An 18,662-nucleotide genomic window follows, 5' to 3' on the forward strand; every position below is an offset into this window, starting at 1 on the left:
GGTCCAGAAATAGAACAGAACTAATAATACAAAGCTCAGTTTGGAATACAAAATGAAAGCTGTCTTTTGCACAGAAAGGGGTGGGTTTTTTCTTAACAGATAGAAGAGCTGAACCGTTTTTTAGTCCTGATATAGTATATTACAATAGGCATGCACTGTCCTGGTGAAGACTTAACTTACTACTGATAAATTACTCATGTTTGTCATGCAGTATTATCAACAGGAAAATTTCCATGATTGAGGAGTTTAACAAATTCTGGTCTATACAAAATACCAAATAATATTGGATACCGAGCTTTTGAAGAGCCTTTGAATTCTAACTATCATGGTACTAACAATAATCCAAGTTTAGCTATGAGAAAAATGCAGAATCTTCTTCATCAGCCAGTGGTTCCTTTGAGCTCAATTTCATAATCACATACATCTTTTATTTTAAAGTACATTTCACAATAAAGCTCAAGAAGAAAACCAACTTTCAGTTGCAACAGTTATATGTTTTTCTAATACAGCTCATTCCTTTCCATCAAAACAAAGCCACTCTAGTACCATATCTTTGTTCTTTGTCTACTTAGTCCATATCAGAAAACAAATGTTAATTGCATCTTTTCCATTAAGGCAGAGGACAATATGCAAACAGGAAGATGTTTTGCCCTGTGGGTGCTAAATAAACAAACAAACCTTTCTATTTCAAATATGTCAATTTACTTTTATTGAAATCTTCAAGTCTCCACCTTCCATTAGGAGAAAAAAAAATTGCAATTAACATAATATTGTTGTGATCATTCCATTTTAACATTTATTCTTGCACAGAAACCCTAACAGCCAGACACATCTGTTTCAGACAAGTCATGGCAGCAGCAGTGCCCATTATTCCAAAGAAACCACATTCAAGTTCAGCTGTAAAGGAAGTTTCAAAATGCTTCCATATGCATTAAAACAACTTTTAAAACCCTTTAGGTTTTGTGTTCCGAGTCTTTAGAAACGGTGAGTTTTTTCTGAGGTTTGGTAGTTTCGTCCATCAGTTCCTTCAGCTGCCCAATTTGTTCATCACGGAAGTCATTAAGTTTTTCTTCTGTGAGCTGGATTCCATATACAGTCTTTTCTGTCAAGTTTTGTTTGTCCTCATTAATTTGTTGCTGTATCAGTGCTGCATAGTTCTAATAAGGAAGGAATACAAAGGTCACAAAAATGACAAATGCAGGAGTCAGGTCAATGTTTTTTAATACCATTATATCATAATAACATACTCTTGCTCAACCTTCTACAACAGTCTGTTAATCAACACCAAATAACAAAAAACTACACTTTTTATAAGAAAGAAGAGTTATTAAGGTACTTCTAGTATCTATAGTCAATTTTCTTAGCTAAGTTAAAATGCATATCATATATGTACAAATTAATTCTGCCACGTACTACTGAAAACAAAACTTAATTCTAGATCAAATATATTTATGTCATTGTAACTATTAAAATACACGTTTTCTATCTAGCAGGATATCATCAGGATTCACTTTGTAAACTGATACATCTGGAAAGTATTATTCTTGAAGAAATGTATGAGAAAAAGAAATCTATAATTAGACAAATGTCCTAAAGCCTTTCTGCCAGTCTATGCATTTCAGGGAACTGATAAGGTTATTTGCACCCAGTCTCTGGGATGCTCCAAAGGCAGTAGGAACTCAGCAATTGTGAGACCTGGGTCATTATGCCAGATCTGAAGAAATCAGTTGGCAAAATTAAAAGCTAGGGGAGAATAACCAGGGGCTTCAAGGACAGATACCTCCATACTGTGTCTCGTTCTGTGCTGTTTTAAATATAAGTAAGCTTGTTCAGATTTACTTTCAATCCTGTTCTAACAGCAAGTGTTTGGACCATGTTTACTTAAATAACAGCATTTATGTCAGTGGATAGTTAAAACAGTGAGTATGTATTATATCAATACCAGGCTGAGGACCATTATAAAAGCAAAACTTTCGCATGGGCAGAAATGCAAGTGGCCAACAGGTCACAAGAGTAATGCGGACACACGGAAAATTACTTCCTCAATGCTTAGGAGCAATCTTTGACCTTTATGATTTTCCTAAATTACAACATTTGAGGGTTTGCAAGTGGTTCTGCAAATTTAATTCAGCGAGAAGTGACACCTTCAAACCCCCTCAGCACTGATCCTGTGCGCTCCCTGGCTCCCCTCTGCCCAGCACCAGCACAGCACAGCAGCAACTCTCAAAGAAGTTGTACTGAGTGAGTCTAACAAAAGCCTCTTGGTGCATGTACTCACCGAAGTCAGTGAACCTAGTCAGTCATTCAAAAGCTAATCACATTTTTAAACACTGGGTTGGAAGGCAGCCTAAATTTTCATTTTTCTAAAGAGAAACTTAAACTTCACAATTGCGAAATTAACTTCAAAAGTTAATTTATTGGAAAAAATATAGGCTTCTCTCCTACTTTCAAAAGCCATCCTTTAAAGCACCCTTAAAGTTTCAAGCACAACTCTGAATATAATGTAAGAAACTGAACTAAAAAAAAAAACCCTATACTCTGAATAACAGTGATGACTGTTACATGGCAACACTTTTTCTTAAAGGATTATGTATCATGAGTATTCAAAAGCACATGATTATAGCAGTGAGATACGAGATTATTTTTATCTCCAATTTTCAGCTAAAAGAAGCCTCATTATTGCATACTGAATTGTTAATCCAATTATAAGTAAAGTTACTAAAGCCATGACTTCAGCTGTCTGTCTAGTAATTCTAGAGAAGTGGGTAAGAAGGGAGAATGTTATTCATGCGTATCTGATACATCTCAAAATGACATTTACTAACATAAATATACTACATTGATTATGGACAACACCCAGCCTCACTAAAGTCAGGAGGATCTTACCAGTCTTGCTGCAAAGCTTAATTTATGGCTATTTAAAGAAAACAGATAAACCAGCACAAACAAATGTAAATTTTTATTGATGCAGATTCTGAACCAAAATGATTCCTCATTTCTAACAGACAGATCTATTGTGGTAGAACGTTGTGTTAAAGTTACCTTATATGAAAAATAGCAACAGTTTCATAATCCTGACCTCCCCACATCACTTCTCTCCTTTTTAGGTTAAATGTGTATTCAGGAGTAGTGACACTACAGCTAATCCCTGTAGTAATCCAACACCTCAGTGGTATTACTTTATGGCAGAGCTGGTCCAGGGTTTAGAAGGAACTAAATGCAGTTTTTTTCCTGATAACTAAATAATCAAACAGTAACAACAAGGTAAAAAATCATAATGGGTTAAAAAGTCTTCAGCTTTGTGATTTACAGAATTTCTTATCAAGGCAGATGCTGAAGCTATTAGCATATCAGTAACACACCAACACATTACACATCAACTATTCCACCTCATTCTACCTTCAAATTTCTGCACAGAAAAACCCAGCCATTATTGATTCTGGACTCCAAAAAAAAGAAACTCTCATTATACAGAACAACAACATTTGCAGTGTGTAATTCATTAACAATACTGAAAGCAAGCAATGTGAAACTCCCCATGTCTTACCAAGAGACCTGACCAAATGTACAAACCCTAAGAACCCCTCCATGCAATGTCCTACCACTGCAGGTTCCACAACAGCAGAAAAGTCCTCCCCACTGATAAAGATGAACCCCCTGGAGCAGCCTGTGCAGGCACGAGCTATGGTATCTGGAAACAACTGAAGTCCAGTGAAAGACCAGTTATGAATTTACAAGCTTTGTTGACTAGAAGATCATCATTTCCAAAAATATCAAATTAATTCCTTGTAAAGAGTCTGCAATTAATTTTTTTTTTATATCTAACATCAAAGCATCACATTTCACAAAGCATCAGCTTTAAAGAATCCACATCTCAGAAGCAGTGGTCCTCAACAAAGCCGCAATGTCCACTCACACAGATGCCCTACATCCAGATGCACAGCGACTGACTGTATTGCCCCATCCCTCAATACCAGGTGTTCTGCTTCACAGCACTCCAACATGCTCCCATCTGGACATGTCACCACTGGCTCTTTTTCCCCACTTATTTTCAAGCTGAACAAATGTTTTGTACATGCCAGAAAGCCTCAATAGTTACTGTGTCACATCGATTTGTAATGTGAACAAAAATTCAAAATTGGACCCTGAAAACATGCTGGGCTTTGGTTGGCTTATGACAGAAAACAGAAAACTATTTTCTCACCTCATTTTACCAAAAGGCAGTGATACACCAAAGATAATACATTTCAGCCCCTACAAAAGCACTGGAAAAAGATGAACTATGTAGCGTTATCTCATTTTCTCTGCCTGTGATGCCACAAGAGGAACAAACAAAGCTTGGTTTAACACATTACTGTTCCCTCAGAAATTCATACCGTGGTCAGTGATTCGTAGAAAGGTACTACATAATTTGCTGCTACATAGTTTCATAATTTAAGATCCGGCTTCTATACAGAAAATGTGTCATTTTGCTAACTGCACATGAACTTTAATATGATGAACTCCAAAGTTCAGTAATAGGTTTAAAAGCATAATGGGGAGGGGGGAAGGAGGGAAAGCCAACATTTGTTCTTTCAATAATATACCTTTGGTCACAAAATAGGATGATAACAGTCCCTCTCAGGCAGTAAGGAGGAGCAGCATGTTTGTGTATCAGAACAGTGAGGGTTTTCATTAGAACTTAACAGATACAGAATTTAGCTATTTTCTAGTGTCATCTTCCCTACTAGGAGAACTGAAACAAACACTTGCTTAGCTTTCCCAAGCAAAGAAAATTACCTGGCTTCTGCCTCTCATTTTATTTTACATATAACTACACTTTCCAAATATAACAAAACCTCTCTGTCAATCATGACACAATTTTCTGTAATCTGGCAGATTTTCCAAGGGCATCTTATTCGAATTACAGTTCACACTGTACAGTTTGCTTACAGAACCAGAGCCAGGAGACACAAAACGGAAGGCAGGTAAACCCAGCCGTGACACAGGCAAGCTCAATGTACACAACAATGGCAGAGGCACACAGGGGTTTCTCTTCCCTTGCATAAATGGTCAAGTGTTGTAAATCAGTCACGGACAACCCCTGCATCTTGGGTTGTTTAGGTCGGTTGGTTGTTTCTCTGTAAGCAGCTCTTACAGCAGTGACACTCTGCCTGCACCAGCTGTATACCTTCTTGGGCACCTACATGGAAAAAGAAACCCAAACAAAATCCAAACCACCAGCTGAACGGTAAAAGCCTTTGCCCCTTGTCTATAACTGCCATGATAAACAATGAGGATTAGAATCAAATCCAGTTCAATAAAACCTTTCCTGACCATTTACCATCAAAAGACAGCTGATTTATCCAGTATTCAATCCCAGCTGGCCATACATATCACAGGCACCCTGAGTCCCACTCCTCCCAGCATCCATCCCAGTCTTAAAGGAGGGTAACAGTCCGATGTGCAGACTGGCCAGGTCCCTGCACTGCCAGCAGTATATGCATCCACAGAGACACCCCAAAACTCTCCGCATTGCCAATGCAGAGGCAGATGCCTCACCTGAATGCTCTGATGCACTCTTTAGAGATCCTGGTTCTGCCCACAGATCACGCTGGCACCTACACCATGCAAGCTGAATCTAGCCATTAAGGTCCTTAAAATCCTATGACATGATTAAATACTTGAACCTTCAAGTGATTTCTACAAAAAACACAGAGGGTATTTGCTGTAATCGATAACCACAGGGGTTTTTATTTAAATTCACTATCTGAAGCAATACTGTTTTCCTCTGTATTCACAGAATGCACAAATTCATCAAAAGGGCAAGGGGATGGGTGACATTTTAAAATACCAGACATTACAAAAAGGATGTCAGCCTTGTTTTCAAAGTTGAAAAAGGATTAAACATAAGACTAAAAGCAAAACCACAACCAAAAGCCCCACTCCCTCACTGCAGATGTATAGTCTCCTACCTGATTCAGTGCATGCTGACAGACATTTGTCTCATATGTGAATACAAAATGCTAATAGACATTTATGCTTTAATCATACGATTAAATGGGTTAACAGTCCATTTGCCCATTTTTACTGGGAAGAGTAGTAATCATAATTTCTATTTTCTCTGGCATCCTCCTCAACATGTACAATGCTACATTTTAGACAATTGCTAAAAAAAAGGTCTCTAAGATTCATTTAGAAGAATTAAGGACAGAGATCCCTGTTCCAGCAGATACATGTACAATTAACTTTCTTGCCAGATTTTCTCTTAATAAAAGATCTAAAATTTAGTACCGCTTAAGCAATTGAAATAGAAAGCCAATGTATTTATCCATTCCAAAAAGGCTATCTCCACGTGCAGTCAAATTAATGATAACACTGATAAACAACACTACTGGTGCCAGATCAGAAGCCACTACCCTGAAACATGTTAAACAGGGCACAGTCAGGCACTGAAAAATGCTATCAAGTTTAACTTTATTCTTCTCAGGATGATATCAAAACCCCAAGCATGCTCTCTGGAAGTTAACTTAAACTTAAACCCCTCATTGCTCTCTGGAAGTTAACTTAAAATTGCAGCATTTGAAATTTTGCTGCTGCTACTAGAAGCAAAATCAAACACATGCTTCTAGGACAGTAATATGAATAAACAGCTGTGAACGAACAGCATAGCAAGGAACAACCTGTTCTTATTACTGTGCAGAGATATGTTGAATGAATTATTTAATGCATGTTCAGACAGAATTCTGCAACTGATTTACTGTATATTTTAATACAAAACTGGTTTGTTTGTTAAACTGAGTATGAGCAAATGACAAAATCTTTATAGAACTGATTTTTATATGGGACATACACCTTATGAAATTCCAGAGCATCTTCATACACGTTCTACCTGAAGCTGTAAGTACAGTTGGAAATAAACTAAGAAACCCAGAAAAATTTCAGTAGATATTTTCACACACTCACATACACGCTAAGCCATAACAACCTACACTTTACCCCATAATATCACTTAAAACAGCCCATAAGCATTTGTAAAAGTTCATGAAATACAGTTAGTGTCAAATGTGAGTTACTCAGTCTGAATAAACAGTTACATGAAGTCACACATCCTATAACAGGAACAACATATTATCAGACAATTTCAAACTACCTTTGTTTTTGTAAAGGACACACAATGATCACTTAAAAAAAAGTCAATATACTATAGAGGGTAATGAGTAAACCTTCCCCCTGCTTTTGAAAATATCCATCAAATGGCATTTGAATGATAGCAGGTAATGACATATAGCTGGCATTATCAGAGTTTCTTATGTAGAAAATTAAAACAGTAAATGCTAGGAAAAGGGCAACAGAATGAAGATGGGAATTCCGCTCTGAGGTACTCGGCACAGCAGATGACCTCTGGGAAATAAAGATGTCCAGCTGTCTTGACAGAAGGTGAAAAAAACAACTTTCTTTTCTGGCATTTAAATCACCTGAGCATCCATCACGTGTGTGACAGCAAACTACAGACAACTCAGCAAGAAGAACTTGCACGAACATTCAGCACTGGCTTAACACTGCTCCTGCCAAAAGCCTCAAGGGTGTAGAATTACTGCTCAGTGATTTTGAAAAAAAAAAAAAAAAAGAAGAAGAAAAAAAATACTGACTGTAGTGTGAGCACTCTCAAAGATTATTTTCTTTCTGAAAATGCTACAGGACTTTACATGTAACCCTGGAAAACACCAACATCCAAAAAATTTGAGGCCAAATGCTTCATCCACAGACACTCCAGCTCTGGTGCAGCAGAGAACACTTACATCCTGAGGCAAGAGTAAGGCCTCTAGAACAGCACTGCACTCCAGGTAAATAAAGCATTACAAACTAGTTGATCGTAACTACAGGGTTAAGCTGTAAATTTAACAGGCATATTCAAGAAAAAAAAAAATTAGTTACAAGCTTATTTGTGATAGAAAAAGGTTTTCCTCAGGTTTTCGTTTCTAGCATCTCCTTCATTACCAGTGTCACAGCACAGACATGATCAAAATGTTTAATTATCTTCCAAGAGAGGCAGAGTTGTGCAAAGCAACACTAAGCCTTCTGGTGACAAAACCAGGAAGATTTTCCCAGGGCAGACATGTTAAAGAAAGCCTTAGAACAGCCTTTCAACAGGGTGATTTGGGCTAAGGTGCCCATTAGCTGCAAAGTCAGAGCTGAGATGGTGCTGCACCAGCAAAGGCTGCAACAACAGAGGTAAAGGAAGCAAAAGTTCTTCAAGTCTTGTGTTCACCACTGCCTATCTTGAGGTAACCCTTAAATAATATTCTAATCCTCTTTGCATTCACACACAAACCTCTGTCACTTAAACTACACATACTGTAAACTCAAGGTTTTTGGCTTAATGAAGCACCAGGGTTGCTAATGGACAGGATACCAGTGGCTATGCTATAAGCTACAGATTTAATTAGATCTTCCATTGAATAATTTATCTGTATTTCACGAGAGCAATTTGATTATAAATACTGCTGTTCTGAGAGCCATTTACCACCTTCTGAAAACTCTTAGACATAAAGAATAAGACGCTTTAAACAAAGAAAAAAAAAATCTGCTATTCTGTTACATTTCAAATTTCAGCCATCCTTGATATTTCCTGTGAATAACAGAAGGGTTCAGTTAAGCAGCAGTTAGGATGTAACATACTATATAGGTCCATTTTATTCAGAGGTTTGCTACGTATAAAAATCAGACTGAGTAGCTTATATGACCAGTCATAAGAACACTAAGTTGAAACTCTAAGGACATGTAAGTAAGAATCAAAAAGGGGATCTGAACAAGTACATTATTTTTATTAAAGCTAAAACATTACTCACACTACTAAAACAAAAACCAAACCACTCTTCTCAGAAATTAAAGGAAAACACATTCATACAAATATTTGAAAACTTCAGGTTATGTGAAAGAACAAAAATAAATTTGTTAAAGTATTTTTTCCTAATCCAGCAACAGCGCAAACTCAGTTCCTCCCAGGATGAGACCCCAGTTCTTCCCCCCACCCCGTGCATCATCACCACTTGAGCAGGGCAGTAGAAGAATCCCCAAAGGGGGAAAAGAAAAAAATCTGGAACAGGGCTAAATCAGAGCTGGTAACCAACAACCACTGTCCCTGCCCCTCTGCTGAGGCAGCCACTACAGTGACACTCTAGAAAGGCAAATAAAACCAGGAAGTGCAGAGCAGCACACAGAGTTCATTTAATCACAGCTGCAAAATGCAAAAGGTACAAAAATGACGTTTGACACAGGCCAAACTGGTTCCTCGAGTGTCCACCATATGGTTCCACCATAAGTGTGGAAAACACACCTCACTACAGGATACACCTCTTACCCCCAAAGAAAAACAATGCAAATGAAATAAAATCCTCCTTTTTCTCGTAAGTATACACAATTATAATTAATTACAAGCTCTAAAACCAAGCTGTGTGCAGGGCAGCTTGGATAAGCTATTTTGTATAGTTTATTGTTCATTATTAGATGGAAAGAGCTGTAGAGGCAATTTCAAGCCAAGGGAATAATCTAGCACTGGCAATGCAATGGGATTGTCTACATCTAAATGTTACATGTCTGAGTGAAGCTAGGGATGTAGGTTGTCTTTGTGCTGAGCATCGGAGAGAGAAACTTCTGTCTTAAAACATAATGTGATGACTGGATACACTGTCCTCCAGAGATGTGGGTCTCATCACTGCAAAAGCAACTACACCCTTCTCTGACTGGCTGTAGATGACTGGCTTCAATCAACTTCCTTCCTTTCTTATGGTAAAAGGAAAGTGTTCATTAGTTGCTTTGTTTTGTGTTTTTTTAATTACAAAAGCCAACAAAAATACTATTTCTCCTTGAATGAATCTATAATGTCTCCCCTGGAGTTTGCTTTATCTTTGTGTAACACTGCTGAAATCAGACTCAGCAACATCCTGAAGTGACACCCATGATGGGGGAAAAAAAAAAAAAAAAAAAAAAAATAGTTCCTTTTTATCTTTAGAAAACTTTGAATTATGCCTATGCTAATTTCTGAGGATGAAAGACCGTATCAGCATCTTTAAGTATAATGCACGGAGGTAAAACAAATTTCTCCAGGACAAAGTCACTGGATCAGAATGCAAACAAGCAGAAAACTTCAAACTTTTCTAAAAGTTAATCTGAAAGGAAAAGCTATAAGAACTTTAACAATATCCTGCTTTCCCAGGAGATTCAGGAAGGATGCTAGAATATGTGATTATGGACCAAATTTCAGGGCAGCAATCACAGTAACACAATGATGCACATAATGTAACTATAGAGAAGCACATAACGTAACTATGTAGAACTGTTACCGTAAGGGTTCAGGGCTTTTTGTTTGCTTGTTTGCAGTTTGGGAGAAGAGAATGAAAAATTGTTCAGTTGAAATGGAGCCAGGGAATATAATTATGTAATACTTAGTAATCAGCATGGAGAATTATTATTTGATCAGGAAAGTACAAAATGGACTACTCTTTTTGAACAGAACTTACTAATATCGTTGAAGTGGAAGAAATTACATTTATTTAGAGGAATGCAAAAAAAGCTCAAGGACTAGCTCAGCTTTGTTTGTAGTTTAAATAACGTGTTATTTTAATGTCCTTTCTCATGTAAGATTTAAGAGATCATAATTTGAGATAGAAGTCGGAAGTCTGTGGCCTGACCATCAAGGTAAACGTATATAAATGCTATTAAGTCCAAAATGGAGCACAATAGCATTACAGTGCATCACAGTGACTGTAATTTGTGGAAAAACAAGCTGTGATTATATTTATTTCTGGATGCACAATACTTACATCAGTATTGTACATCAGGGCCAAAATCTAGGTCACTAAAAGCTTTTTGCATCATATGATAACAACCAGAGTCTTTAAGATCCTCTCCACTAACGTTAATAAGCTTCACCTCAGGCCTTAAATAGAAAGCATGAGCTTGTTGTAGGGAAGAAGTAAGGAAAAAACATTGGTGCATATTTGAAAGAAGAACAACATTTAAGAAAAAATAACATGACCAATTAAGTTCTGCAAAGAGAGAGCAATCTGAAATGTAGATGCTGTACAAGAAACAGGGCAGGAGAAAGAGATGGGAGGTAGAATGGAAGAGATAGTCACATAAATGTGTTTGAGCAGCTCAGCAAGATCCTGCCATAGTTCTCTTCCCCTGGACAGGTTGTATCAGTCAAAGTACGAGCTCCATTAAAAAAAAAAAAAAAAAATCCACTTTTTTATGAAAGAATAAAAAATATATTCTTCTGTAAAGTAGGTATCAGAATTGGAGAGTCTTTTAAATTGGCACTGCAGGCAAAAATACTTGGAAGAAAAATACATTAAAAAAAAAACATTAGACCTTAACATAGTTAACAATTTGAAAACAAAATACGGAAAATTATTCAGCTTGGGCCTTCACCTGTAAAAATTATAATGAAATTACACTAATACCAAACTCTAAGACTGCTGTGACTGGACAAATAAGCTACAGACTAGAAAAGTTAAAACTTCTTGCAAAAACATCATTTCATATTTTCATACAAATCCTAATAACTCCTCAGCAGTTTGAAAGATCATTATTTCTTGACTCAGTTTCTATTTTGCTTTGACTTTTTATGCTGTGCATGGCAGCTCCTTAGCTAACAAAAAGCTGCCCTGTGCACTTTGGTCTACTGCTGATGTTTTGGCTGGCAAATATTATGCTACAATCCCACAGAATAGTCAAGGTTTTATCACATGCTGTTTTATTTAAAGCAGGGCAAAGGCAAAGACTGGAAGTGCTAGTATCAGTTCATTTTTAGGAACTTAAATTCCTCAATGCAGTTATACTGCTATATTTCTATTTAAATATTAAGCTAGGAAATCGGCAAAGTGCTTCACTGTATGTAACTCCCAGACAAGTATCAACAATAAGTACAGGCATTTTACCTTAAAAAAAACTAAAGAAACATTGTTTTAGCAACATAATCATACAACTGTAATAAAAGCAGACAATGCAAACACCACTTACAGGCTCCCATATCAATTATTTAAATAGAGGACAAGCATCTAAAATTTGCAGTTATTTCTTTCAGAAGTATTAAATCCAGATTTTCAAGGAAGACAATGATTTCACATCTAGATATCTGCAAAAGGAAAATAAAGCCTGTTTCCAAGACAACCACATTAGTTTCCAGACTACTGGATACCAAGAACATGAAAAGATTATATATCCCAGGTGATGACACCTGAAAAAACTTTCCACACGTTCTTCTACTCAATTTATACCTAATGAAGCACTTCAAGTGTCCAAAAGAGACTCAGTATTATTTTTCTATTACTCGCATTCCTATATGCTCATTAGAGCCAAAACCTTAAACTAATACAGGAACAAAGAAAACCTCAAGTATAAACAAAAATTAATCTGCTAACAGGCACCTTGCATTGATTTCCCTGACACCAGAAATAACCTCTCTACTGAGGGTGCACCGAATTTCTTGCTTTAATAGAACTGTAAAAGAACAATGTGATTGAATTAATTTAGTAAAAAGTCATGGGCCATATTTAATAAACAGACCAGAAGGTCATTAGTGTAAAAGTCAGATCCATCCATTAGGACAAACAGGCAGAAAGTCCCCTAGTTCTAAGTCAACATATTCTACGTTACCTGTTCCAATGCAATACATGGGATACTAATTTAGCAAAGCAAATCTGGCAACAGAAAATACAGAGTTGGCTGACATTCTTGGCCACTCTTACCAAGTTCCCTCTAGCAGCAGAGGAAAGAGACAAGCCCTCCCTAGATGCTTGTGGAGGCATCTAAAACAGACAAGCAAGGGGTCATTAAAGTTTCTCTACCTGCTTCTTCAACATAGCATGAACATTTTGAGGTTTCTCTTCACAGAGCGCTACCTAGGAGACTGGCAATTAATAGAAGAAAGCAGGTGGACTTGTATGATTTCAAAAAGAAGAACTACTGCCAATGGCAAACACAGGTGAATTCTTATTTAAGGGTGCTACTTACCGAAGTATGATGTACAGTCTGGTACTTTTGAAAGTCCTACTCTATAGAATTAACTCGGTGTATCTGACCACAGTCATCTGGTTACCATTCAGTACTTCTTGCTGTTAAACAGCAGCAATAGGGCATCTCTATGAAAATGAATGCATATTGATGTAACTGACATTTTCCTTAAGACAGCTAACAACATGCTGGTTTATATTTGCAAACTCGCTACATGGAAAGAAGACTTATTACTGCAATTAACTTCACAGTACTTAATAAAAAGCAAAAAAGATTAATTCATTAGTCTTTGTGCTAGATGCAGTGCAAATTTTTAAAGTTCTTGTTGCTACAGCAAAAGATGCTAAACGACATTCAGGTTTTAATCCACACCATACCTCTGTCAAGTTAAGTTTGTAATAAAAATTGTTTAAAAGACTCCCATATTCTCCAAGCAAGGGAACAAATCACAGCATTTCTTTTTTCTTTAGTTTTATCTTAAAATTACAACAGAAAGTTCCTTACTCTTTTTTATTTTCCTAAAAATAGTGAGATAACATGTACACAGCTAGAAAGCCCTCTGATACAATAGTGCCCTCTGATACAACAGTGCAGACAAAAAAAGCCAGAGAAATTAAAAGTTCCCATTCTAAATATAATTCTAAAATTGTGTTGATTTTTTAGCAATTTCTTAAGGTTAAACACTCTAAAGCCTACAAATCTATGTATCTTACCAAGGTTTTTTAACGTGCAGTTTTTCAGACAATCTGAACTACTTCAGAATTAGCCACAGAAGTTAAATGAAGAAAACAAATGTGTCATCAGTATCTTCAAGAGTTGCTATAAAGGAGCATGCATCTCTACTGATTACATCAGAGCCCCAAAATCTGAAAAAGCCAAAAACTTCTGTAATCACCTGCAAGTTGCTGTCTCTTTATGCCTTTATCCAACGGCTCTGGCATTTAAGGGGATTTTGATAGCGTCTCTCCCAACACAGCAAGCAGGGCTGGGCTATCACAAAAGACTGGAGGGATTAAGTACAAAAGGAAAAAAGGAAAATTCACTGATCTGCAGAGCAATTTTCAAAATTCAGTAAAGTACTGTAGAGACACCTAATTTGAAAGAACTTCTGGAAAACTCCATAAAATATTCTGAACTGTTCTCTGGGAGATAAAGCACATACCTAATTCAAGCCTGAACATGTTCTTCTGTATTCTCTATACAACAAATACTTCAAAATTAACTCACCTAAATCTTGTTCCACGCCTTTTTTTTTTTTTTTTTCTGATGTTGCAGGAGGCTTTCCAACTATTAAGGGGGTCTTGCTTTGAATTAGTAAATGACAGAGAAAACAGGGTATGGCAGTAATAAGGGATGGAAATCAAGTAAGTCAGGAAGCTTAGAGTTCTACATAATTCATTCTGAAATGAACACTCAATTAACAGAAACTTAAGCTTTTGCAACAAAAATCCAGACTGACTACTTATTCCAAGAAATTCTCACCCACCTAGCATGTCTCCTTTGTGCAAGCACAAGCTGTCTGGCCCCAAGCAAAAATGCATGTTTAACTGGAACAACAGTTAATTTACCTCCATGATTTAAAGGAAAGCATCACAAAAAAAAAAAAAAAACATGAAAACACCAGAGCCACGAAAATATCAAGGCAACCTTTCAGAAACAGAAATGCACCACATCAAGACTAGTCAAGTGGGCTTAGCCCTGTGCTCTGGCTGTCAGTATCCCAGGTGCTTTCACAGCTGAGTACTGCAGGCTTCAGCTACGGGTAAAGCATTAACAATTAGAGCAGAAGCTGCCTGCCTGTAGAAAAGGTATCAAATGGAAAGTGTAGTATATTGGTTCTACTTGGGTATCACCCCCAATATAAACTACTTCTGCTCTAAGTGGTACCATTTAATCATTTTGGTATGATACATCTGCATCCGCTCAGATGCTCTCTCCACACTAATGCAATGATACTTTTATCATTAGTGTCAAACTCCTGCACTGTTTATACTGTACTCAGAAACAAGGCCTTTCTCTTCTGACACACAGCTTTCAAACTGATTATATAGTAAGCTCCAGAAAAACCTCAGCTTGCCATCCACTGATGACATGAATAAATAGGTTGCCTCAAGGTGTCTGTCAGCCAGAAAAAACTACAACAATTCAAGAGGTTTCATTTGTGTTTCAAGACTTTCCAACATTAAGGAATGATCTCAATTTACATTTGCATAGCTTTAGAATTACTCTGGACTAGTTTAAAGCAAAGCAACACAATGCTATGAGAACAATAAAAACTTGAACTATTTTTGAGGTGTTTATACATTTTAATGAACTTTGCTTGCTAGCCAAGAAAAATACGGAAAACAAAGTCTTGGGTACATCTGCCCACAAGTAGTTATGTGAGAATCAGGATGACTTCTTGTCTCACTCTCCACTCTAAAGAGGGCTTTTAGAGCTACCTGCTTAAGGTAAACTCCCAAATTAAGCGACTCTCCTTTTTAATTAGCACAGGATTCACTGTAGAGTTAGGACAAGACAGTAAACATGAAAAAACTCTCAAATAAGTTGGCTGGAAACACCAGCAGAATTATCTTGAATAACATTTACATTAGATACCACCCAGCCATGCTTCTCCTCGAACCACACTGATGGTAAATTACAAGGTTTTCATGAGCAGAGGTTTATTTCAGTCCTAAAGGGGGGGGTGGATATTAGCATGCTTTGCTGCCCTGCAGACTGTTTCATGTGCCTTTGGAAAAAAAAAAAATCTGGCTAAATAGCAAATAAAATAATAACCATAATCCTCCTCCTCCTAGTAGTGTCAACCCCCATGCATTTGTGAAGCCACCAGTCCAGGGGAGAGCTTAGACTAGTCAACAATACATCTGTTCAGTGATTATCCATGTCATGAAGATGCAGCAAGTGAGCACAACACAGATGCAGCAGGGCACAGCTCTGAGCACTGGCCCTGCAGAGAAAGGCATCAGGTTGCAAGGGTTGCTCTACCATTCCAGCACATGCTCCATTTCTATCACAGAAAAGATAGGTAGACTAGAATAAACAGGTGTTTATGGCAAAAACCACTTGTGGGCAGCTCACCTAACTTCCCCTGTGGGTGAAACATTGCAGACAGCTGCCTGGGCTGGTGTCAGGGCCATGGCCAGGCATCACCCTGGTGTTCTGACCATACTGTGCTTCCCAGATCACGCCAGCTCCCTGTGGACCTCTGACCTGCAGGAACACGTACTAAGGTAAACTCAACCATTAAATCCACTTGCTGTTACTATAGTGCAGGACTAGCCTTTACTATTGATCACTGCTCTAGAAAATCAGAAAAAAAAAAAGTTATCTTCTCTATGTCAAAACATTGTTTTAACATTAATTTTCGATTTCTTAAAAGGAGAACACTAAAAACAAGACCGTACACCAATGAAGGTGGGTGGAGGCAAAGGGATCATTTGTATTCTACTGTGTTTATTTACAAGAAACATGCAACAAATCTCATCTTCACTCAACTGATTGCGATATCCGCTAGAGCAATGATTTACAAATAACAGCTTTGAAAAAATATCTTCTGTTGCAGAACCCAGCTTAGTAATGCTTTATTTCAGCGAGCAGGTGAAGAACTTCCCTGGAAAAGTTCTGCCACAATTGCTGTCAAAATTATCACACCTATTTGAAGTATCCTTAGGATCCTACCTTCCCTCAAAAATGCTGCCTACAAGAAATTCAATCACAAGTGAAAACAAACAGAAAAGTTCCATTACTCAAGAAAAAGTAAACCTTTGGCAAGTAACTTGGTAACTTGCCAGCAATAGATGCATTACTGTACCAAAAGCTTTAATCAACAAATGGAATATGCTAAATAGTACAAAGAGTCATGAGAACTTAAACTCGCAAAACGGAACTGAACATCTGAAGGTGAAAAAAAAAAAGACAAAGCCAAATTAAAACAAATTCAGTGCTCGATCGCACTGCAATTAAATCCATTACACACTTTTGCATGCTTTCTGCTAGAATAAACAAATTCAAATAAAGAACTGTTGGATATCAATCTAGCTAATGCATCCTAAAATTGTAATGCCATGGAAGAGTGGAACTAAGTCTTTTGGATACTACGGAATCGATTTTCAGAAAGAAAAACAGCACAAACTCATATGCTTAATATATTCCAATCTATACTTGTTACTCTGAATTAAAAGTATATATTTGTACAAGGGAACAAACAACTAAAAACAAAACAATAAAAATTAGTAATTATGTAGACAGCATTCACATCAGTATAATACTGGTTTCCAAGTCCTTGCTAACTGCCCTAAAAGTCCTTCCATCACAGTTATACTTCATGCTGCCTAGCACACTAACTCTCATCTCAGCCATTTATGTAATTTTTATAGCTGACTTTGTGTCGCAATCTAAAAATCAGATAAACTAAAGCATACTAAACCTATTGCTGAAATATAAATACACAGCCGACATCACACAGAGTTACATTGATATGTAAAGTAAACAAATTATTAAGCACAACCCACAACAGTATGATTTTCAGTTCTTAAGGACTTGCTGCTCTTGGACTGAAAACAAATTATTAGGTGAACTGCAAAGGATACCAATGTGTGTCGGTGATCACATGCTTTCAGAGTACTCCGCACTTGTACTTCAGTACCGTTTAGTCTTGAATGCTGATTTAAATTATGATTTTCTGACTTTTATCGCTGTAGTAAGTTTTGCACCCAAAAAATACCTGAGCAAAATTTACAAGCAAAACTTCCTAAAGAATACGAGTTCACCAAATTAGGCTCAACCACAACAAGCATAAATTAGAAATGCCCTAATCTACAAACTGGCATTACACAAAGAGAAATAAAGTCTATTTTTTGTCTGCTTGACCTTGGGGTACTGCGGAAGACGACAGTAGCTCTCACTATTGCAGAGAACTCAGTTCTTCTACACCCATCATTACCAAGCAAGTTTAATCAAGCTTCTTCAGGCTTCAAGATCTTCACCCATTCAACACCCTCTTACAGGCACTGTGCACAATGTCATAGTCTCATCTGCTGTGGCCTTTGAGAGCTTAAACTTGGCCCATGACCCACAGAAATGGGTCAGTATAAGGGAATGATGAGGAAGTGTGCTTACTTGCTTGATCAATGCAAGGAGCAAGTATGAATGACAGCTTCCTTATGTTCTTCTTGCTTATGTTCTCAAGAGGACACTGAAAGAGTTAATACAAGAGAACACTCTAATTGAATGGAAACAGAAATTAAATTTTAAAGAAATAGTAGTATTCAAATAACGTTTTTCAGATCTAGGATGCAGAGTAACAAGACACAGGTGTGGCAATCCCTCCTGGCTCTAAAGACAGCAACGAGGTTTTTTTGTTGTCCTTCCAGGAATACATTTTCCACCTATTCAGAGCAGAACATTCACAACTGCTGTATTCCGTAGATGAAATTGCATGACATGCATTTCCCCTTATTTCACCAGACCAGAAAAAGAACAGCACTACAGAGTTCAGAACTTAGAACAGCTCCGATGTGCACACAGGTTCCAGACATAATGACTTTTGATTTTGAGAAGTTATGTAAATCTAACAGTTGATGAGACTCCGATACTGCAAGAGAGAAAGAATCCAGAAAAAAAGCACCACTTGCACTTGACAGCAGAGGAGTCAGAGCTTT

At 37.2% G+C, this 18,662-nt stretch overlaps 1 protein-coding gene across 5 annotated transcripts in view; it reads right to left on the reverse strand.

Moving 5' to 3' along the window:
* Positions 1–383: 383 nt before the first annotated feature.
* Positions 384–18,662, reverse strand: part of SDHAF3 (succinate dehydrogenase complex assembly factor 3) — a 34,154-nt gene continuing 15,875 nt past the window's right edge. Inside the window, exons 1-3 of one of the 5 annotated variants that reach the window (XR_009746214.1) lie at positions 15,598–15,872; positions 13,895–14,002; positions 384–1,157 (exon numbers count right to left, since the gene is read on the reverse strand). Coding sequence is in view for 1 of the 5 variants with exons in the window: in XM_061469298.1 (XP_061325282.1) it covers positions 954–1,157 (204 nt within the window). In the remaining 4 variants the exon portion in view is untranslated. Of the gene's footprint in view, positions 1,158–11,317; positions 13,128–13,894; positions 14,983–15,597; positions 15,873–18,662 lie in introns of those variants that run through there. The other 4 variants (XR_009746213.1, XR_009746215.1, XR_009746212.1 and 1 more) reach the window with 4 other exon arrangements.

Source organism: Pezoporus flaviventris, unplaced genomic scaffold (genome assembly GCF_033815535.1).
Source record: "Pezoporus flaviventris isolate CSIRO_AGI_PZ_B2104156 unplaced genomic scaffold, CSIRO_AGI_Pfla_v1 ptg000055l, whole genome shotgun sequence".
In the NCBI taxonomy this organism is placed as follows: Eukaryota; Metazoa; Chordata; class Aves; order Psittaciformes; family Psittacidae; genus Pezoporus; species Pezoporus flaviventris.